At 43.5% G+C, this 23,711-nt stretch overlaps 1 protein-coding gene across 3 annotated transcripts in view; it reads right to left on the reverse strand.

Moving 5' to 3' along the window:
• Positions 1-23,711, reverse strand: part of MYZAP (myocardial zonula adherens protein) — a 476,299-nt gene that overhangs the window by 105,472 nt on the left and 347,116 nt on the right. For all 3 annotated transcript variants that reach the window (XM_085644097.1, XM_085644095.1, XM_085644096.1), the window contains exon 12: positions 22,667-22,750. In XM_085644097.1, coding sequence (XP_085500223.1) covers positions 22,667-22,750 — 84 coding nt within the window. The remainder of the gene's footprint in view (positions 1-22,666; positions 22,751-23,711) is intronic.

The raw sequence follows: 23,711 nt of genomic DNA on the forward strand, positions 1-23,711 counted from the left end.
TCCCGTCTGGTTGTCGCGGTCTCTTCGGGTGATCTTGTAGCCCTCTGGGATGGCGATGGCGATGTCGATGTCGGGCGCTGAGGAGTCGTTCATCCAGGTTTCCGTGAGGAAGGCGACGTCAGGAGCTGTGGTGTCGAGGAGGTTCCAGAGCTCGATGGTGTGTCTGTGGACGGAGCGGGTGTTGAGTAGGATGCACTTGAGGTGGTTGCTGCTGGTGTTCGGCTTGGCGGGTGCTGGTGCGGGGCTGGACCGGATGCAGGTGAACTTGCAGGCGAGGCAGCTGAAGGGTCCGTGGGTTCGTCTCGGGGTGGCTCGGTAGCATCCCGGGATTCGGCCGGTGTGGAGTGCGTTGAGGGTGGTGGCGTCGTACGTCCGGCGGGTGGGCTGGGGTCTGCGGGTGCCAGGGGTCCTGGCGCTGGGCCGGTGCTCCCGCTGCGCGTGTCCGCTGCGCGGTCGCTCTGGGGGCGTCATAAGTAAGGAGCCAGGAGGGAGGGTCAGCTGGGTGGCGGGAGCGGGGCGGCGAATGGGAGGACACGTGGGCGTGGCCGCCGTGGGCAGCGGCGGGAAAACGGATCAGCTGGGCAGCGGCGTGCGGGCTGAAGCAGGCAGGCAGGAGGCGGCGGAGTCAGCAGGGCAGCGAGCAGGCAGAGGTGGCAGGAGGGAGAGGAGCGACGGAGCTCAGAAGCTGAGCGGTCACACTCTGGTTTTGATTCCTGAACGCCTGACTCTCTTTCAGCATTGCAGGAATGTGTGGAAACCCGAAATGACAAATGAGATGCAAAACCCGGATTGGAGTCACGCCAGATCACGGCCACATACGATTGGGATCCAACGCCTACACTAAATCTATAAGAGGGAGAAAGACAAAAACTGGTCTGAAACTTTTTAGATTCGTGCAAGATTACACAACACCCACACACTGCAGCCGAGAGAGAGGGCGCGCATGAGAGGGGCTGTCTTTTGCAGCTGGATAATGATAGTTAAGACACCGCAGGAATCGCAAAGTGCCACATCGGGTGAATTTTAGAGATTCAGAATCCCATTCCCATGCTTGAGCAGACAGTTCAAACCTAACTCTGAACAGCTCAAGCCTTCAATATCTGCATCTAACACCCACACACATTCTGAAGCGTGAGTACAGCAAAACATGGCACGCGCCATCACTTTTTGTTTTGCAGATTTATATAGTGCGAACTCGACCCAAAGGTATTGGAACTCTTTACATGAGCACCGGTTACGTTACTCATTCAGGCACGAGGAGATTAAGTGATTTGCCCAGAATCACAGGATGTGGATGCGACCCCGAGGCTCAAATCCTGGTTTCCAGCACCAAAGTCGGCAGTCTAGCCGACTGACTATATCACTGCACTATGCAGGGTCTGCCGAGGAGTTGCAGGGGAACTTTCACCCTTCCAACAAGCCCAAATAACCCAGAGTCAAATAGGCAATCAAGTTCTCATTCTCAGGTGTGCATCTCCGGTCACCAGCTTTCTTTGCCAGTATTCTGGTAATTGCACTGATGCAGCAAGTAATTTGATTGCATAATAAATTTCACTCGCACAAATTAAAAGATCACTTGACAAATATTGTGCTGAGAGGCAGGAGAGTCAGAAGGTGATGAATAGTTTTGTATTTGTTGGGCTTTCGACTGCCCCATTACGACCAGGGTGGTCGGGTAGCACTGGGACTACCGCAACCACCAGGGATGAGAGATCCCTGGCAGTGGCGGGGCAGTATTGAGGCCGCAATATGCTTGGCAGAGCCACTGCTGCTCCTCCTAGCATATTACATGCTTCCTCACCGCCACACTTTTCACGGCGGTGCGACAGTCATGAAAAGTGTGGCAGTGAGAAAATAAAGCAGGCCGTACCATGACCCCTGTTGCCTCACGATATGTGAATACACACAGGGGGGCAGAACAAGAGCCCCCCTGTGTGCATGCACACCAGTACCTGCACGGCATTGACTGCAGCAGTCAATGCCGTGCAGGTGCTGCCTTTGAAAGTACCACTGGGGTGCTTATTTCATAGGCACCGCCCTGTGAACGCCAAAGAACTGCCCACCAGACAGGAGAAAACTCCTAATCTGGCGGACGGTTTGCACATGGGTTTCGCAGTGCGGGGCGGTCCCGCTTCCGCACCGCCAGACTCATATTAATGCCCTAAGGGCGGTTCTGAGCACAGGCAAACCCCGGCAAAATTAATCACTGGATGCAGTAAATACTTCTGAATGTTTGCCTCTCCTATTGTGAACAGCGATATGCTCAAATAGCTTTGCAGTGTTTGTGAACAGACTTTCATGAAGCGATCACAAATGCCTCTTGGTTTGCTCTTTTCAGTGACAGTAGAAGTAAAGGATGCTTTGCGTTTCAATGTATTGACCAAGCTTACACAAATTCTCACAGGAGTAAGGTCCGCCACGCATCACATCCATACACTTTGGCCCCCTAGAAAAGTTGACCATTTTTTGAACCGCATAAACTCTTGCCATAGAAACAGCAGTGTCAGCAAGAAGCGGGATTTTGAGTCTCTGTGGAAATGGTGTACATTGTGAGTAAGTAGTGCCCTGCACCATGATAAATAAAAACACGACTCAGAGATCCGGTATTCACAGTGACCCAACTATCAAAATGAACACCACAGTTACGCATATTTTCGCCTGCAAGTGCAATCAAAACGCAGCTTTTCAAAATATACCTGCCGTGCGAGAACACCATCAAGTGAGCAGGGCGCGCCGCTACCCCCTACATTTACCGCACCACAAACATTCTCGGAATACATTCTCAATATCTAATACTAAAAAAGTAATCAGCCGTGTGTTCAATCCCGAATCATGTCTTAATATTCATTAAAATGTCGAATTGTGTGCTGATATAGATTTAATACTCATTTGAAGAAACTTTTTGTTAACTATTTTATGCGTGATTAATCGAAAATCCATTTGAAAACGATATAATAAAGTTAAAAGATTAATTTCACAACAGAATTTCATTCGAGAGCGATAAGGGGGCGAGCTCGGCGTGCACTAATCTTGAATTTGAAATAAAAAGCATCCTGTAAACGTTAATATAGGAGAGTATTTTGTATAGTGGGTTTTTGCAGATTTCCATCGCTGATACAGAGAGGCACTGTAATGTTCAAGTTTTGTATTCCTGGTGTACCTGGACTTTGACCATGAAGCACATGTCCTATCACTAGAGCGGTGGCAGGGCTGCCCGGCCTCGTGTAATAAACAATAAAGGCTGTAAACGCGCTGTTTTATGATCCAGAGCTTGGCACAATGGGGGCCATAAACATTTTAGAGAAGCAGAAAAACCTTTCGGAGCAAAGTGGAAACCCAAAAATGTAATGTGTGAGAAGCTTAGCAATCACATGCAATCACATGCAACAGTGTTTCAAACTGCAGTATGTTTAAAAGAAACCGCAGGGGAAATTTTATTTATTTAAATTATAAAGTCCGCCTGAAACATCCTGCACAAACAGCTAACATTGAATTACTTTTTGAAAAGTGCGAAAATAATTTGCTGTTTCGTCTTCACTTAACATTACATTTTTGTCCACAATATAGGACTAGAAAGGAAAGGATTTGGGGGGTTTCAAAATGGTAATTAGCGTGGTGATGACATGCTAGAAAATGAGAAGATTTTTCTTCTGACCTGAGAATGACTGCATGAAAATGCATGAAGTGACCCACTTCAGATCATCTGAAATGACTGCGAGCCTCTGATCCTTATGAGAGCAAGAGAAACTACATACAAGAGTGGAATTGAGCTCTGCGGGCAGTCTTTAGCTCAATGTGTGTGCCAACACCACTGACATGGTAATTATCACGCTAAATAACCCTCAACCACCAGGGTTTGCCCTTGGTGGCATGCTTCATCCTAGGTATAGTTTAAAATACAGAGCCACGGGCGGGCGCTACCCTCAGCGAGGGAGTAGCCGTGACACAAGTTTGACTACAGGCGTCCCTTCCCCCCACCCCATACAGTCTCATGCTGCTCTTCGGCAACAACAGACATAATATATTGATACAAATACCAATAGGTGCGGTATGTATTTTCTATGTTTTTTCTCTCACTATAGTGTGTTCCTCCCTATCTAGGGAGAGCGTAAGAGTGGTATCAGGGAGTATCTCTTTTGGTCCTGAAGAATAGCCTTGAAGTACGGCTAGAAACAAACTGACCATGTGGAACTAGGACTCATTGATACCCCCACTGTTCCCATATTTCCCCATATTTTAAACTATACCAGCTAGAGGTAAAAATTAAAAAGTTTTTTTTCTCCTACTACGCCTGGTATTTAAAGTTTTCCTCCCACTCTCTTTCCTATATACTTCATCCACAAATAGATCTTTTACTACCCATAAGTGCTCCCTCAAAGCTCGCAGGTTGTAGCATGCCCCGTTCCACAGCTTAAGGGGAAGAAACCCTATGATGAAGCATGCCACCAAGGGGAAACCCTGGTGGGTGAGGTTCATTTAAAGGAAACACACTGTTTTCCAAAACTAACCAGCGAGTGGAAAGTAACAACCCCTTCCAATTTTACAGAAGGGCTCTCTTTGATTGAACACATATATAGTAAGGAGGACAAGCCTTCTCCGAGTTTTAACTCTACCTACTCCTTGTTTCTTCACATAGTAATTACCCCACCTTCCGCACACACACTCACTTATATTTATTAGGATTTCTGGCACAAACAGATGTGCATTGTGGATATGAGAAGGTGGGGAGGCATGGGTGATGCAGCTCCTGGTAAACCAAAACGTAGGATTCATGCCCAGGACAACACTGTGTCAAATGGCTGTGCTATACCATGGATTCGCTTCTTTCCAGTCCATTCCATATTCACATAAATGTATGAATAAAAAAAATGATGAATAGTTTATCGTGCAGAAATGCTATCTGAACTGCTGCTAGGCACTTGGTAATCAAAGGTGCTGGAGAGTCAAGGCAGTCTAACGGAAGAGTGTCTATCACACATTCACATAATATCAAATCAAATCAAAAACTTCTTTATTCGACCTTCCGAAGACAGGTCATAAAAGATACACATGCAAATACAGTGTTAAGACATCTCATAGGAATGTACCATCATTATAAAATTCATTAAATTTAAGTTTTTCCTTTTTTTTTTTAAAACCAAAAAAATACATACACAAATAATCGCGGGAATTTGATCACGGCTAAAGTGACAATGCATATAAAGTGACTGGATAAAGAGCATCAATATATTTTAACAATCAATAAGTAATAAAATCGATCATAAAATAAATATAGATTAAAACACTCAGATCCCATCATTGACCCGTCCCAATCATTAAACCCTATTAAAATCATCCTAAATTCGTTCTGTGGCGCAAGATACACTGCAAAAAATTAGAAACAATGTACACCAGCCCCACCCCGTCCAATAACTGTAAAAAATGGAAAGCTGGACGACAAGTTCGGAAACCCATTCGCTTTAATAATGGAATAAGTAATTTTTTCCGTTGTTCCATATAATATTTGCAGAAGAGGATGGTATGCATTGTGGATTGGGTAGAAATCCCATCACAAGGACAGGGAGGTAGATTTTTAGCCCAGTTATTTCTCAACGGGAAAGCAACTAAACGGTGGAAAAAGTTCAGCCTAAACCTAACCAAAAGAAACAGTTCATAAGCAGTAATACTGTAGGTTAGGTAGGGCTGCATCCCAAATACCGTCTGAGCAGTCAAACTGTGTCTAACTGATTGCTTCATGACCTCAGAAGTGAGTCGCAGTTCTTCGAGGTGGTTTAGACAGAGTTTCTGAAAAGCCTTCCTCGATATCTCCCGTATTAAAAAGGGATCATGGTAATATTTTACTAACCCTAAGTCAGTTAAAAATCTTTTAACATAGGATAGCCACCTAGATTTGAGTGCATTTTCCAGAGCTTTACAGTCTTGAATAATTGTTTGTGAAAAGACTGTTTTGTCCGATGACCAAATTCGATGCCACAGTAAAAGTGGCTGTATTTTCGCCAGATCTGACTGAAAAGGAAGACCCAATTCCAAGTGGCAAAGAAAATTTGCAGAGCTCCTAGGTAGTGCAAGAAGGTACCTCAAAAAGGTGTTCTCTACCCCCTGGATAGAATCCGGAGCTACGTGGCCCCACACACCCGCTCCATACAGAGCCACTGTAATACATTTAGCTTTGTAGATTTTAACCATTTCCAAGGGTGCTTTTTTACCTAATTTCCTAGAGCAATTTACAAGGGCTGTGGTAGTTCTCATAAATTGAAGTTTCCTCACATCGACTGCCGCTTTCCAACTTAATTTCTGGTCAATCACCACGCCTAGATAAGGATATTTATCTGTGGTCGCCAATTTTTCATTATTCAGGTAAATAGCCCTGGTTTTATTTTTATTGCCAACCCCGGCCTTCATAACAAAGGTTTTTCCAATATTGACCTTGAGATCCAAGATGGCCATAAAGGATGAATACCTACTTAACGCCCTTTGTAGTTCGTTAGGGGTGCGGGCCAGTATCACTGCGTCGTCCGCGTAGAGAAGGGCCGGTATTAGACGATTACCTACCAAAGGGAGGTCCTGGGCCCCCCTCAACATCTCCCTCTCCAATCCATTGGTATAAAGGGTGAAGAGAAAGGGAGCCAGGACACATCCTTGCCTGACACCCCTCTCCACTCCGAACGACGCAGTGAGTTCTTCACTGGTTCCAAACCTCACCCTGGCGGTCGCATTTGAGTATAGTTCCCTCACAAACGTAACTACACTCTGCTCCACCTCCATCTCTAACAGAACAGACCAGAGTTTAGCGTGACTGACACAGTCAAATGCGGCAGATAGGTCAACGTAGACCATATAGAGAGCTCCAGCCTTGACATTTACATATTTATCCATCAAAAGTGATAGATTTAAGGCTTGGTCAATGGTCCCCAGACCCTCACGAAACTCATATTGTAGATCGGATAAGATACTACTATCCTCCGCCCACTCCTGCAAACGCCCAAGAATTATTCGACCCATCACTTTCCCCAGGGAATCCAATAGGGAAATTGGGCGATAGCAGGATACTAAGCTCCGGTCCCCCTTCTTAAAGATCGGGACCAGTATGGATTTTTTCCAGGATTCCGGAAGTCCCATTGTACACAATGCATTAAAGACCCTGGTCAAAAAGGGGATCCAAAGATCAATATAGATTTAAAAAAAAGTCTATTGGGACCCCGTCGTGGCCCGGGGCCTTCCCTTTCTTACTTGCACTTAAAGCCCGAGTGACCTGGTCTAATGAAATGACCAGGTCAATGGGATACGGGGAAGACCGTTGATAGCGAGAATCATTATCAATTTTGTTAAAAGAAGCTGAGTTGTTCATACAATTTTTTGAAAAGTGCTCTACCCAATCTTTTTCGTCAATAGCGACCTCAATTTTGAGGGAGTCACCGTTATCAGTTAAAAAAGGTGATTTTACCACTTTCCAGAATGCAGCACTATTTTTCTATAAACAACTCTCATGCAATTGGTCCCAGAGTTGTTGTTTTAACTCCAGTTTTCTTTCTTTTATGGCAGAATTATATGCCCTCCTCAATTTAGAGATCTCGACAGGAACCCTAACGGTCATGCGTAAAGCAGATTTTAAGTTTGAATAAGCTACAGTACACCTGTGATTAAACCAGCCCTGTCTTTTCCTTGGTGTTTTAGTTTTTTTTCATCGTTAGGGCTTCGTTTATAGCCTTAATCACAGTGCCAAAATTGGTGATAACATCAACATCTGTAGTAGCCAAATCTAAACATTTCTGAATGGACGTTCACAATATATGCGTGTTATTTTTTATCCATTTGTTGGTGCGGATGGGGCGGCGTGTCTCCTGAGAGAAAAAGGGGAGAAACAGTTGGAACACTGCAGTCTGAACCATGCGTGTTTTGACTACGCAAGCTCTATCACGCTTGCCTTACCCACGCATATGCGTGGTTAAGGCGGGGCGTGCACTAGCTGCTGGAAGACGGAAGGCGGAAGACTCCGCGGTGAGGTAAGTGGTGCTGGTTTTTTTAGGGCTGGTTGGGGTCAGAGTAGATTTTAGGGCAGTGGAATGGGTTGGAGTAGTTTAAGAGACAGCACAGGGAGGGGGTCAGAGTAAGTTAGGGTGCAGGGTTTAAGGCCTCAGGGCAGTGGGAGGAAAATGGGTAGTTGGGTATGTTTTTAGGTCGGGGGGTCGGGTGGGTTTTAGGGCAGTGGAAGGGGTTGGGATAGTTTAAGGGAATGAGCAGGGGCTGGGGTGTAAGGTAGTGTAAGTTAGGGGGTAGGGTTTTAGGCCTTAAGGCAGTGGGACGGGAATGGGCAGTTGTGGTAGTTTTAAGGGTTGGGGGGTTGGGGAAGGTTCTAGGGAAGTGGAAGCGGTTGGGGTACTTTAAGGGAAAGCGCAAGAGGGTACAGGGGAGTCAGGGTAGTGTACGTTTGGGGGCAGGGTTTTAGGCCTGTGGGACGGGAATGGGTAGCTGGGGTCGTTTTAGGGCGAGGTAGGTTTTAGAGCAGTGGAAGGGGTTGGGGTAGTTTAAGGGATGGGCACAAGGGGCAGGGTAGTATAGGTTTTAGGCCTTAGGGCAGTGGGAGAGGAATGGGTAGTTGGGGTCGTTTTTGGGGCTTGGGTAGGTTTTAGGGCAGTAGAAGGGTTTAAGGGACAGCGCAGGGGGTTGGGGTGTCGGAGTGGTGTAAGTTAGGGTGCAGGGGTTTAGGCCTTAGGGCAGTGGGATGGGAATGGGTAGTTGGGTTAGTTTTTAGGGCAGGGGGTCAGAGTAGTTTTAGGGCAGTGGAAGGGGTTGGGGTAGTTAAAGGGAAGGTGCAGGGGCGGGGTACTGTAGGGTTTTAGGCCTTAGGGCAGTGGGAGGGAAATGGGTAGTTGGGGTTGTTTTTAGTGCTGGGGGTCAGGGTAGGTTTTAGGGCAGTGGAAGGGGTTGGGGTAGTATAAGGAACAGCGCGGGGGGCAGTGGTGGGGCGCTGGGCTGGGGGAGGTGGGGTAGTGGCGACCTTAGCCACACATACCCCTTTACCATTCATGCCTATACCACAAAATGTCTTGGTAAAGGAATGGGTGGTTGGGCTGTGTGGTAGAGGCACGCGCAGTAAAACCGTTCATGCTTCTATCATACAACCAAAGAAGGGTACTGACCATTAGTAAACATTGTCCTAGATGGCCTACACGTCTCCCGGATGAAACACCCATAACTCACCACACCCCAAAGGGCGGCTCTAGTCCATCTTCTTTTGAAGACAAATTCAACTTTGACACACCAGAAGCAGAATCTGGATACTTTGCAAACCTAAGTAGCAATGACTGTATTAGACATACACACACACCTGATCAACAAGCATAAACCAAGCCAGAGCATAAAGCTGGCAGCATAGCTCAATCGGTTCATACTCCTACTCAAGCATTTGAATGTAAAAGGTCTTGCGCATTTGCGAGAGTTTAAGCTATTGTAAATGACAATGCCTTTATTAATCGGTTTTAAAAATCAAGACCTAAATAAAAGGCATTAGCATTTACAATGCCAGTAGCTCAAACTCTCGCAAATGCGAGACCTATTGCATTGCAAATGCTTGTTGTATCTGCTCTCACTTTCTCCCAGCACTGCTCCACATGGCTGCTGCACGAATACAGCTGGTTATGTCGAAGAGCGGGAAATGGAATGAGGAGCAGGACAGCGCCCATAATCTAAACGTGTCATGCGAATAAAGTACCATGACATTATTACGCTTTCAACTATTGGAAACGTACAATGAGAGGGGGCGTGGCTTGGCGCCCGAGCCGAATGGCGGCGTGCGGGTGAGGCTCCCAGTGCACCTGAAGGACTCGTTGTTCTGCGGCGCCCTTGCCGCCCGGCTGGAGGCAGGAACAGCTGTTTTAAAGTCGGCAGCGTGTTGGAGAATGCCTGCGGACCTCCGAGCGATGCATTTTCAGGAAGTTTCGTGATGTGAGTTGCTGCTGAGGCTGTATCCATAACGCAGCCGCCATTTTGCGAGTGCGCGCTTCTTGACAGGAAATTATGCCTTTGTTATTTGGTTCTTCGTATGCCCACTTGCCTCCATGTGATCGTTTTTAGCTGCTTTTTGGCTGCATTTATGCCTGCATATTCATTCCTCTGTTGCTGCATTTTCTTTATTGACTGACTTTTCCAGCAAATTGTTTGCTCTTCATTTGGCAGCCATTTTGTGCTCTTATTTTTAGCCGGCATTATTATTACTATTATATTTTTTTCTTTTTATCCCTGCAGGCTTGAGAAATTGTCAGTGCAATGCCTTTGAACCTTCATAGGTGGTGATATGCTCTTTACTATACCCTTTTGAGAGTTTTCTTTTTTTCGCCATCCTCTTGGGTATTTTCACCGCCCTTGCCTCTTGGTTTCTTGGTGGGTACGCAGCCTTTTTGGAACGTGACTGAAAAATTGTTATCTTCAGTGGGAAAGACGCTTTTGCCATATCCTGTTGATGCGCTTCACTGTTTAGCACTTCGCATTGCCTATTGGTGAATTCACCTTCCCTCTTGATAATTTCATTTCGTTGCGTTTGTTTCCCAACCTGACTGAATCAATACGAAGTGCGTGGAGTGTGCTTTATGGGCAGAACGAAGCTGATCCATTCCTTATGTTCCAAGCCAAAACACATTTTTGTCAAGAATTCAAAAGTTTTCTCTGAATTCTCTAAACAAATAGACTCTTCAGCCTCTGCTTTTCAAGACTTGGACATTGCAATGGAGCCCCCATCTACTGCCCCAGGGAAGTCCAACACCAAACGCTTAAAAAAAGACCCTCCGTCGCCTCCCAAATCGGCTTCGCCTGTGTCATTAGAGCTACTTCTGGAGGAAATAAGAGCTCTTCATCCTTTCATGGAGGAAACCAACACTAAATTACAAACTTTAACAGATAATTGGTCTCAGCTTGAGACAAGAGTCTCTTCTGTTGAACAAAACATCTCCTCCTTCAAAGAAACTTGTATCACCGTTTCTCATTTTCACTCTCAAGTCACTACACTTCAGAAACAAGTTGAGGATTTGGAAAACGGTAACAGACGGAACAACCTACGCATTTACGGCTTGGGAGAAGGTCTTGAGGGGGCAGACTCTATTTCCTTCTTCAAATCATTCCTTCCAAAACTGCTCAACATGCCAGATGGCACAACACTCAACATTCAGCGGGCGCATCGCTTAGGCCGTCTTCCATCGCAGGCCTCGTCCTCATCAAGACCTAGAGGTGTTATCTTATATTTCTTGGAATATACAGATTTGTTAAAAGTCCTCTAGGCTGTAAGAGCTGCACCGAAGATCACAGGGTCTAGCTCGTCTTTATTTTTCGCACAGGACTATGCTAAAGCTACTGCAAACCGTCATAAAGCATTCTTAAACATGCGGGCAGACCTGCGTTTGATAGGAGCCAGATATGGTCTTTTCCACCCTTGTATTTTTAAAGTTACACATAATAACAAAACAATTGTGTATGAAGATCCTCTACGGCTACAAAGCTACATCAATTCTTGTAAACCAATGGCTATGGATTCCTCAGGGCATGCCTCCTCTTTTAATGCCTGATGTGACTAATTATTGTACCTAATATTTAAGTTGCTGTTCCCCACAATGGGCTTTTTCATGTCTCAGAATGTTCTCTTACCAGGTTCTTAGGTTCTGCTATTGTTGACCTTTTTTAGGTCTTAATTATTGATTGTATCTCCTGTTCTATTTTTTCTCATTAATGTTATTGATTTATCTTGTTATATTTATTGCAATGTTTATCTCTTTCTTTTTCTGTTTTGCCTCTGCAGATATTTCATTCTTATCTCATGATGTCCTTCCGGTTCTCCGTCTAGCCCACCCCTGGATGTGTCGTCCATTCCATGTGGTTCCACCCCCTCCCTCGTTTACACTTAGTCTTTCCCCGTGTAGGTATGTCATTATCCCACGGTTTCCATTGCTCTCACGTTTCAGCTTCACCTTCTCCATTCCTTTCACACTCCCCTTTCCCTCTTACCCTCTATGTTGTTTTCCTTTTTACCCTCCGTATTTTACGCATTCACTCCTTTTGTACTTCATTCAATTTCGTTCATGAGTTGGTCTATTCCCAGTTTCAGGTGTTACTTAATTCTTTTACTTCCCATTTGCTTTCATCTTCCCTTATTAAATCACAGCTCCAGCTCTACTTCTTCCAATTTTCCTTCTTCTACTTTGGACTCTTGACATCTTCTCTTATTCTTGCTTATCTGTATTATGCTCTCATCCCTAACTCCTTATGAATGGACCTTTGTTTGTTTTATTCTTTCCTATTTTCTTTCATGACTTCTTTACTGTATCCCAAAGTTATTTCCGTATTTTCGATTTGTTAATACTCATATTCTGTTATGCCGCTGAAATTAGTATCATGGAATGTTAGAGGATTGAATTCCCCCATAAAAAGGAAAAGAGTTTTGTCTCATTTAGCGAAACTAAATGCAGATATAATCTTCCTGCAAGAGACTCATCTCACGGAGAATGAGTCGTTAAAACTAAAAAAAAGGTTGGGAGGGGGAAGTATTTTATTCCACAGGCGATGAGAAGCGTAATGGAGTCATGATACTATGCCGCAAATCACTTAATTTCACGGTTCTTTCACAGGAGTCTGATGTAGATGGTCGTTGGCTTAATGTTAAATTACTGATGAAGGATGTTCCAGTCTCTTTCTTTAACATTTATGGTCCTACTGGTGGTGATGCTTCCTTTTGGCTCTCACTTGCCCAACAGCCTACTCTCTGTATGGAGGATAATTTCATATTGGCAGGGCACTGTAATCAGGCTTTTGACCTTTTTGTGGATAGAAACTTCAAAGTCTCATTTGTTCCTAACAAACCACATAAATCCTTTGTTCATGCTATTACTCAACATAAATTGCTGGATGCGTGGAGACTATGCAATACTGCCACGAGAGAATATACTTTTTATTCCCCTGTGCATCACTCTCAATCACGTATTGATTACTTTTTTATCTCTCATAACTTATCACAAGTACTCACAAAGGCAGAGATAGGACCTATACTATTATCAGATCATGCACCTGTTTTAATTGATTTAGACATTTTACCTAAAGCTAATAGCCCTAAAAGATGGAGAGTTAATAACTCCCTCTTGTTAGATCTGACATTTTCTTCTACTTTCGCTGCCTTTGTCGAGGAATATTTTTCCATGAATGATACTAACTCTTTACCTTTCCCCACTATATGGGATGCCTTTAAGGCTTCAGCACGAGATTTTATTTTACGTTTGTGGCCCATAAGCGCAACACTGCGCGCAAACGCTCGTGTTCTTTACTACAACACATCAAGAGACTGGAGCATTCTTTTTATACATCCAATACGAAAGTTGTTCTTGATACCCTTATAAAAGCAAAATTACATTTTAATAAGGAATCAACTGAAAATGCTTCATTGTATTTAGTGAAATCCAGTTCAAAATATTATGGTGGGAAAAATAAGGCAGGAAAATTTTAGCTAGTTACCTGAAAACCAAACACAACAAATTGAATATTAACTCTATTTATGATAATAATTCCATTTTAAAACTAAAAGATGCGGAAATTGTGGATGAATTTGCCCTCTTTTACCAGTCATTATATGCCTCTGAAACAGACCCTTCCAATCACGTTATCAACTTTTTTTGCCTCGCTAAGTGCACCTCACCAACACTCCCTCGAATTGTCTTCATTAGAAACAGATATAACACAACAAGAACTTTTATCCGCTCTTCAACATCTAAAGAAGGACAAGGCACCCGGACCTGACGGGTTTACTGTCGAATTTTATCTTAAATTCTCTAAATTATTATTACCTAAATTGTACACTTTGATTAATTCTTTTACCCTTCGGGGAAAATCCGAGGGTTCTTTCTCAGATGCTCACATATGTCTAATCCCTAAGGAAGATAAAGATTTGAATTATTGTAAAAATTATAGACCCATTTCACTTGTCAATATAGACTATAAGATTTTTTCTAAGGCACTTACCTTGCGCTTAGATTCTATTTTGCCATCTGTTTTGGGCAAGGAGCAATCTGGTTTCGTGAAAGGCAGAGTCATTAGTGATAACACAAGATTATTTTTCAATATCTTACCTAAAGCCACGCAATTAAAATATTCTCTTGCAGCTATAGCACTAGATGCTGAGAAAGCCTTTGATAGAGTGGAGTGGCAATATCTCTTTTTCACACTTAAGTGGTTTGGTTTTGGCCCTAAATTCATCTCCTTAATCTCCCTTTTATATTCTAATCCACGTGCTGCTGTATGTGCAAATGGTCTCATATCTCCCTTCTTTAGTCTTGGCAGAGGAGTACGTCAGGGTTGTCCCTTATCCCCTTTTCTTTTAAACCTCGCTCTTGAGCCCTTCCTTTCGAAAATACGTCAAAATACACGCATACATGGTTTTCAAGTGCCAGATATTAACATTAAATTTGCGGCTTACGCTGATGACATTTTGCTTTTTATTTCCAATCCTACTGAATCTATTCCCGCTTTTTTGCAGGAAGTACATGCCTTCTCGCTGATCTCAGGATACAAGTTAAATAGTGATAAATGTGAAATTTTACCTTTGACTGAATTCACTTTTAAGGCTGATTTTACTTCAACTAATTTTGCTTGGTGGTCTTCCCACATCAAATATCTAGGTCTTTATTTTAAGTCCACAATAAAAGACACTGTAACCCTTTGTATGACTAATTGTTTTAAAAAAATCTCAGAGCTAACTACTAAATGGCACCCCCTTTATCTTTCTTGGTGGGGACGCTTAGATACTATAAAGATTATGCTTTCCCCCATAGTTCTTTACACCATTTCCAATATTCCGGTCCCAATTCCAACTAAGCTATTTAAATCTATTAATTCAGCACTATTCGCTTTTCTGTGGAACAATAAAAAAACCCGATTATCGGCCTACAAGTTAACACGTCCTAAAACTGACGGAGGAGTTAACTTTCCTAATTTTCCTTCTTATCACAAAGCATTTTTATTACGACAGGCTTCATACTGGCTACTTGATTCCACAACTGATTGTCCTTTATGGACATCAGTTGAACGTTCGCTCCTATCTCCATTCTCGTTCAATGAATATCTTTCTTTTTCTCGTAAACCCCAAACACTATCCACTCCCCTATTTAAACTCACTTCCAAACTTCTTTGCCCTTTATATCCTCTGACTCATGACACTCTTGATTCTTTTTTATCCTCCACTATCTGGCATAATAAATTCTTACTAATACATAATAAGCCCTTTTACTGGAAAACATGGAGACAAAGTGGTTTATTATGGATTCAATAATTATTTTCAGAAGTTAGCTTCATCTCATTCTCTTCGCTTCAGCAGGCTTATAATTTGCCTAACTCCTTTTTGCCTAAATATCATATACTCCGTACCGTAATACTTGAAATTTACACTCAACTTGCCAATAATTCTACTGATTCCTCAACTACCGGCCCTTCCACTGGATTATCTACTATCCTACGTACCAAACCTAAATCCTCCACTCTATATAATTTCCTTCAATCCGCAGACATACCAAGGCAGAAATCCAAGATTGAATCTGGTTGGGAAACAGATTTTAATGAAGTCTGGCCCCTGCCAACATGGCACAAGATTTGGATTAAAATACGCAAAACTTCACGAACGGCAAGTTTAACACAAACATTGTTTCATATATATAACAGGATTTTGCTCTCTCCACACTCTTTGAACAAAAGGTTCCCTATAGTACAAACTACTTGTTGGTCTTGTACGTCTCCTGATGCCACCCTTTTTCACATGCTTTTTTCTTGCCCTTCAGTGCATAAGTTCTGGATCCAGGTTTGGTCTCAAATTAACTTAATTTTGGCACTAATTTCCCATTTTTCGTAAGGGACATTTTCTTAGGAAGCCTTTCACCAGTATGGGACAATTGTGAAATTAATGTTAAAATTGTGGACCTGTTAATTGCTGTTGCTTTTCAGCAGATTACGAGAAATTGGAGAGACGCTACAAAAAGTTCTTACAAAGCTTGGTGGTATGATATTTGTCACCATCATAGACTAGATACATTTTTGCTTTTCCCTTTCTATATGGCTACGAAAAGACTTCAGTTATGGTCAACTGTTACTGCATTTTTGGACAAGTGTGCTTTACAACATGTTTTACCACTCCCATCTCAGCAAGAAGTTCTTAAACCTCCATGATTTTTATTGTCGCTTTTCTGTTTATTCTTATAAACTGTGTGCTGTATCACTCCTGAATTTATTCTGCTGTATTCTTATTTTCATTTATGTATTCATGCTGGATGCCCCCACATTGTACTGTTTTTTGCTTGAAACTTGTATCGTTTTTGCTACCTTTTTACCTTTCTACTACTGAACTAGGAAATGTACAATGAGGAAATGTTGTACACCTCAGGCAACGGAAGACATTACATTAACAGATGTGTTGTAAACATTACACCCCCAAACTGTGAAAATCATCTAAAAGTGAAAGTCAACTCCAATTGACCTTGAAATTGCAGCATTACTACACTTATCCCTCAGGTGCCAAGCAGTACTACATATGTTCCTGATGCCAAAATAAATATTGAATAAAAACAGAAATGCAGTTAGGCCTGGGATGAATGGTGTACTAACTTCTCCTCACACTAGGAGTCTTCACCTGGCTGCACGTTCTCTGTGCTACACCTTGTGGCCAGAGCCCTCCAGTTGATGAAAGTGTACCTCGGAGAGAGACCGAAGGACGACACTCACCGGTCCGGAGTCTGGGTATGCTGTGCGGGATTAGTCCGAGAAGGACAGGGCAACAGAATGGATCATAATCCTGTACGACCAGGTCTCAAACAGTCATCAGGAGTCCCCCCTCCCGTCTGTCACCGTTTATCTGCGGCTCGTCTCGTGAAGTGTCTCCCTGAGGAGAGCATGGCCGGCCAATGAAAAGAAACTCATAGGGTCAGCAGGTTACGCGCCAGAAACAGGGGTCTTGTAAAGCTGCCAGCGAACAGCCATCGGATCATATAATTCAAATTTATAGACACCCATAACCTATTTACTGGTTCACACACTTTATGTATACCAGATTTCTTTAAGACAGCGCCAGCCTTGCAGGCGTCTGTGCAACGGGAAGGAGGGGGGAGGACAGATTGTATTCGCAAAGTTATGCAAGGCTGAGGTATAAACAACAAAACAAAGCCACATGAAGCGTGAAGATGGTGGAGGGAGGGGCAACAAAGGAGGAAGCGTCCAAGCAAATTTCTGTAAATAAGACAGCGCCGGATTCGCCTCTAGCGCAGCTGGCATCCCATGTGTGCTATTTCCATTAAGAAAATAGTTCTCACAAGTGCTAATGAACAAAACATGAAAAAGGGCCATTCCTCATGGGAGGTAACAACAGAAGACATGGCGGTACTAAGGAGGGACTAATAAGCCTATCAACAAATCAGAAGCCAACATTTACAAAGTACAATGATGTAAGCCACTGAAAAATATGGGCGGAGCTTCAATTCCATAACTAAATACAGAATGCCTCACACAGCAGCGCATGCGCTGCCCAGGCTCGACCTAAAAAAAGCGTGTAGCTCGATTGGTTCAGTTAAACTGAGCAATAATTCACAGGCTACAATAATTTAGTAGGTCAGATGCCTGTATTGGGGGTTAGTGTTACTGTGACAGGGTGTCTCCTTGTATGATCACTCTTTCTACTTCTTTTGCACCTTATCCTCCATCCACGTACATTCTCAGCATGATCTGTCACTCTCCCTGAGCACAACAACCCTCATATTGCAATGAAAAGTGCAGTAGAAGACAACTCAGACACCTCGCTGTAAGACCTGCTACATGACAGAATGAACCATCAGATTAAAGTATAAGCAGGACTGGGAATACAGGCCGTATCTGTGAACACTGGACACACCCTTGGATTTCTTCTTTCTGTAAAGTGAGTTACAGTAGTATCCGCACCGGCCATCGGCAACATGCGGTAATGTTAATTTCAATCAATTAGGGTCAGAAGGGGTTGCAGCGGCTAGCCCTTCCTTGTCCATTGGTACCTTTCTAACTCCCTTGATACCCATAGTCTTAAGGATCATAAAGGCAGCAGCGGATATAGAAAAAAAAAACAGAGCCAGATCTGTTACATTTTAGTCGTTTTTAGGTTTCACCTACAACGAAAGCTATACTTCTTAAAAAAAAAAAAAAAAAGCTTAAAAGGGGTGCCCCTAATTTTTTTTGAAAATATCCCCTACCCCCGCAGTCATTCACTTTAAACCACTCGCCTCCCTCCTCCCACTACGATGCCCGTAATTAGTTGCCAATTATTATTTTTTGCGGTCACTCTTCCTATAGCTGCCGTCTCTTCCTTTAGACTTTTTTTTGTACCCTCTGTTCGCTCTACTTTGACCCTTTTGTGAGGACGAAACGGTCAACAGAAACCCTAGATGCACTTTTGCCTTTCCCAGCACTGCGACGTTTACCTATTGGACACTGTGGTCGAGTAGTACATCTAAAACCCAGACATCACAGTGGACAGAGTGATGACTGCCTGTCCGTGAGATTCCTGGTTTCTTCTGTTTCTCTACAAAAGAGCATGAATTGGGAACGCTAAAAACAAGGACGTGTGTTTTTGTAGGCACAGGGAGTTTAAGGGCCAGATGTACAACCCTTACATTTTGTGACTCGCAAATTGTATCGCTTTGCGACTCGCTAAATGGAATGTACAACAGTGTCACAGACACTGTTAGCGTTTCCCAATGGGGTCGCAAATTGCATGCCTCATCAATATTCATGAGGCAAGCACAATTTGCGACTCCGTTGGGAATGGCTAGCACTCCCAGGGATGGTGGCCTGCTGGGGTCAGTAGAACAACATGTCTGGGACTGCTTTTTAAATAAAGCATTTTTTTTTAATGCAACCCGTTTACCTTAAAGGAAAACGGGATGCATTTAAAAAAGAAAAAAAACTTTCAGTTTCCTTTTTTAACGGCAGACAGAGGTCCCTTTGACCACTGCTTGCTCTTAAAAACTATTTTCTCACATACTCACAAGGGAGAAGGTGTCCCCTGGGGACCCCCTTCTCATTTGCAGGTGGTTTCCCACCTATTTCAAGTAGGTGGTAAACTGCAAGTGTTTTGCGGTCGCAAAACCATAGTACATGGCAGTGAGTCTTGCTATTAGGAAGGGACGCCCCTTCCTAATAGCGAGAGTCGCAAAAGCTATTTTGCAAGTCAGGGACTCCTAAAATAGCATTTGTACATGCCATTACCCTTTTATTGCAGTCGCAAACGGGCCGATCTCCCATTTACGAGCGCAAAAAAGGGTTGTACATCTGGTCCCAAATGATTTGCCCAAGGTCACAGGACGTTTAGCCAGTTACCTTCCCTGCGCCAGTTACCTTCCGGCAGTTCTGGCCGTTACGCCAGGGCCTCTTCCCTCTGTTGTGGTAAAGTATAGTAACCATGATTTAGTTGTGGTGCCACTGCCTGCCACTCACCGGCCTGTGCATAGAATGTTATATGTCATTTTCGGAATTGATTATGTCTGCTCAGCATCATGATAATTAACAAGCATTGGCATAGCCAATAGGTCTCACCTTTGGGACCTTATAAGTGTTTAGCCATGCAACAGTTGCATAACTAAATACTTATACGGTCCCAAAAGCGAGACCTATTGGCTATGCCAAGCGGCCGTGAATGTATAAGTGATCGCGATTGCGATCACGATAAAACATCAAAGCGGCCGTAAAAGTGAAAGTAATCGCGGTAAAGCGCTGTGCGCGCGCCCCCCACACATGCACTGTAGCTCTAGGCTGGCCTGCTAGCACTTTTTGGAGCCCTCTCAATAAGTCTCGCCAGACCAGCGCATGCGCTGGGTCAGGCGAGACCTAAAAATGGAATACCATGACTTTTGTCCTGTCTTTTCGGAGAACGTGGTGTTCAAGAAAATATAGGAAAGCACAGAAAAAGTCTGCAAACCAAACATTAATCTAAGCAGTGACTTGGGGCATGAAAGGATAACAAAATAATGTTTTACTTAAATTTGTCACATTCTGTGTGCTCCTTTGTCTTAGATTAACCAGTGTGCACGACAGCACTTAAGATGTGGCCTCCTGGTCACTTGACGAGTTTTCCAGTCCTGGCTTCCTCCTTTGAACAAATTGTATAATTTTAAGAGAATCCAGTTTTTCGCTGGGCTTCAGCTTTTGTTTACAGATATTGTGAGCGCTTAGAAGTCCTGAGTACTTTCTTTTTCAGGTTTCGCCTACTGCATGCATGCATGGTCAGCAAAAGCTATTGTTCTTAAATAAGCATTGCCAAAGCCAATAGGTTTTGCCTATACATATCTATTGGGTTTGTCAATGGTTTTTTAGACATGTGGCTATGGGCTACACCACTCCACTCCGCTCCGCTCCACTCCACTCCACTCCACACAAAAACTCTGTGCAATTCCTTCTATGCCACTCAATTCCAATTCACTCTTCAACACACTACTCCACTCTACTCCATGACACTCTATCTCGCTCCAATCTATGACGCTCTTCTCCACACTGTATGCCACTCCAGTCTTCAATACTACTCCACTTTTGCCACTCCACTCAACTCTAGGGCACTCCATTGTATGACACTGAACTCTACGACAATGTACTCTACACTATACCACCTTACACTCTATAAATGCTCTGCTCCACTCTACGCCCCCCACTCTACTCCACTGTACGCAAATCTGTCTATGCCGCTCCATGCTATTTTACTTTACTCTATGTCACTCCACTTTACGACACTCCATGCTACTCTACAACACTCTACCCTATGACACACTGTTTCACTCTATGCCCCTTCAATCTATGACACTCTACCCTCCAAGGCCACTCCACTCCACTTTATTATACTCTACTCCACTGCACTCTACGCTCCTCTATGCCCTCCACTTTACTCCTCACATAACATTTTACTCCAGGATACTGTACGCAACTCCACACCACTTTACTTCAATCTACACCACTCGACTCTAACCTTCGCCACTCTACGCCACTCTACTCCCTTCACTTCACGCTACTTCACTCTACGACAATCTACTCCACGACTCTACTCCACCGTATGCAGCTCCATCTATGCCACTATATTACACTCCACAACACTCTTCTCCACTTTGACACTATACGCTACTCCACGCCACTCACTTTACTCTACAATGCTCTACTCCCTCCACGACACTCTAAGTCACTCCACTTTATGATATTCCACGCCAACCCACACTATGACACTCGACTCCATGCCCCTTTACTCTATGCCACTATCATTTAGCCATGTTAAACAGCAGCCACAATGGTGTCCAAAATGGCTAAAACACATTGGCAAAGCCACTAGCTCTTGCATAGATGAGACCTATGCTGGTTTCTCTTTGTTCTTCCTCTCAGCAAATTGAATATTGACGTGGAGATAAAGGACATATAAATGGCCAAACCTGTGATATTTTGGGATTCACAGGGTGCATAACTTCACTTCTGCTACCCCAGACAATTTAGTGTATTGACGCCCATGATCAGTAACCTAAACTCACACAAGTAATATTTATTTTCAGTGATAGTACAGTGGCTGTACCCCCACCCCATACTCTGCCAACACAATTCTTGTATTCATATCGCATGTGCTACAAAATGAAATATACAAAAGGTGCTGGGAGGCTGCTTGCAAGAAGTCGAACCACTGGCAATCGCTCGGGTAGCACTCCAACACATCGTTCTTTTGCTCACCATGCCACCCCAGTTTGGACCCAGACATATGCAATTCAGTCCTCATGGGAATAGTGCAGTCTTTACTGCCAATCCATGTCCTCACTGAACCGGAATACAAGCAACCCATGACCAGATCCCCCTAGTTGCATAGTTTACCACAGACGGTCTGTATTTTTGAGGACTAGCAATATTACTGCCCCAGTTTGCTTTAAAATGCACCATTTCGTGAGAAGTTTCTGAAAAAGATCTTGCGAGTTAAACACTAGTTCTTACTGTACCTGTTCTTTTTCAAACATCTACTAACGTGTGCAGCTCTGGTACTAGTGGGCTAACTAGGAGTATTGATGGCTGGGGTGAGGGATGTGCAATGGTGCGCAGAGTTTCCGTCTCTTTTTAAACAAGTTAGCCACTAGCCTAGAAGGTATGATTCGAACTATTTTTCTTAAGTGGTTCCTTAAGTGCCATCAACAAACTAGACATAGATTTTAATCAGGAAGTTTAGTTGAAAGATCAGATAAAAAGCAATTTAGAGAGCAAATGCACGTTAAAGGAAACTTACCGAATTCAACAGTGAGGAGAAAAACACATTTGTAACATGTTAGCACAGAAGAAAATGAAGGTGGGGAGCTTCTCTACACAGAAAGATGTACAAAATATATGAATAATTTGTAGTCTCCTGTTATTAGCTGGATGAGACCGATCTGCACCACGAGAAAAGCTGACCCTGAGAGGCCGGATCTCACTGCAATGAGTAGTCTCAACAAGCATGTGTCAATCTGGCATAACACGACTTTTCAAGGTAGCCAATTCTGTGAATTTGCACAAGAAATAAAAGCACACAAAACACACATGGTACAACAATTCCAGGTGCAATGTGGTTCACTTTAGTTACAATGCAGCCTGAGAGATTATGATTCAATAACGTTCGTCGCTAAGTAACCGTGAGATGTCTTACCTCCCCTTCAAGAAGAGCTACTCGTTCTAAAAGCTGCTGGATGAGCAAGTCTTTTTGCTTTATCTTCTTTCTTAGTAACTCAACCTGAAATTAAAAGAATGAATAGAAACTCAATGTTTTACAGTTGTGAAATATACACTTGTTAGCACATTTGCCTTGGTTTGCAAACTTCAAATATGTGTATAGGATGCATAAAACAGGAATAGGTTACAAAGTATAATATGCGAATACAGTCTTTAGAAAGGAACAGAACATGTTCTACAAATCCAGTTTAATGCCCTAAAAAAATGTAGGTCTGTTTGGAACTTGGCTCTGCAACCCTTCTGCTTCCAAATTCAGACTTAACCACCAACGTGACAATGAGAGAGATGACACAAGACAACAAAAGGGGATGTCTTCTGGGGAACAGCCTTTCCAGTTCCCTCTGAAGAACTTCTATTCTCAGGGATCTCATGAGCAACCTGATTGGAGGCGTGTAGAAACGGGGGTGAATTACTCCTATAGATGGCATTTCTAATGCCTTAATTGTTGAACATGTTTTTTCATTAATTTAAAAATTATGAATGAAGGGAGCAAAGTTAACCTAGAGTTAGACATGACAAATGGGTAGCTGCCAGACAGGAAATAACTTGAAGAAAACTCTAAGCTGGTAATTAGCCTCTTCAGTCAATTCTTCCCCAATCAGTCTGTGTCGCATACAGCAGACAAGAACTGAGCACCTATGCATAGAACATAATATCAGTCTGATGTGTGATGCTACAATAAGGAGCTTTTGAACTAGAAACATTCACTTGACAAGACAAACAAGCATTGGCATAGCCAATAGGTCTCGCTTTTGGGACCTTATAAGTATTTAGTTATGCAACTGTTGCATGGCTAAACACTTATAAGGTCCCAAAAGCGAGACCTATTGGCTATGCCAATGCTTGTTGAGAGCGGGTCGGATGAGGACGCACATTATCATAGTGTGGTACAGGCCAGGCGCGCAACACCCATTGGACTCACAGGGCTTCCGCCACTCCCCCCCCCCCCCCCCCCCGTCGTG

Source organism: Triturus cristatus, chromosome 3_1 (assembly GCF_964204655.1).
Source record: "Triturus cristatus chromosome 3_1, aTriCri1.1, whole genome shotgun sequence".
NCBI lineage: Eukaryota > Metazoa > Chordata > Amphibia > Caudata > Salamandridae > Triturus > Triturus cristatus.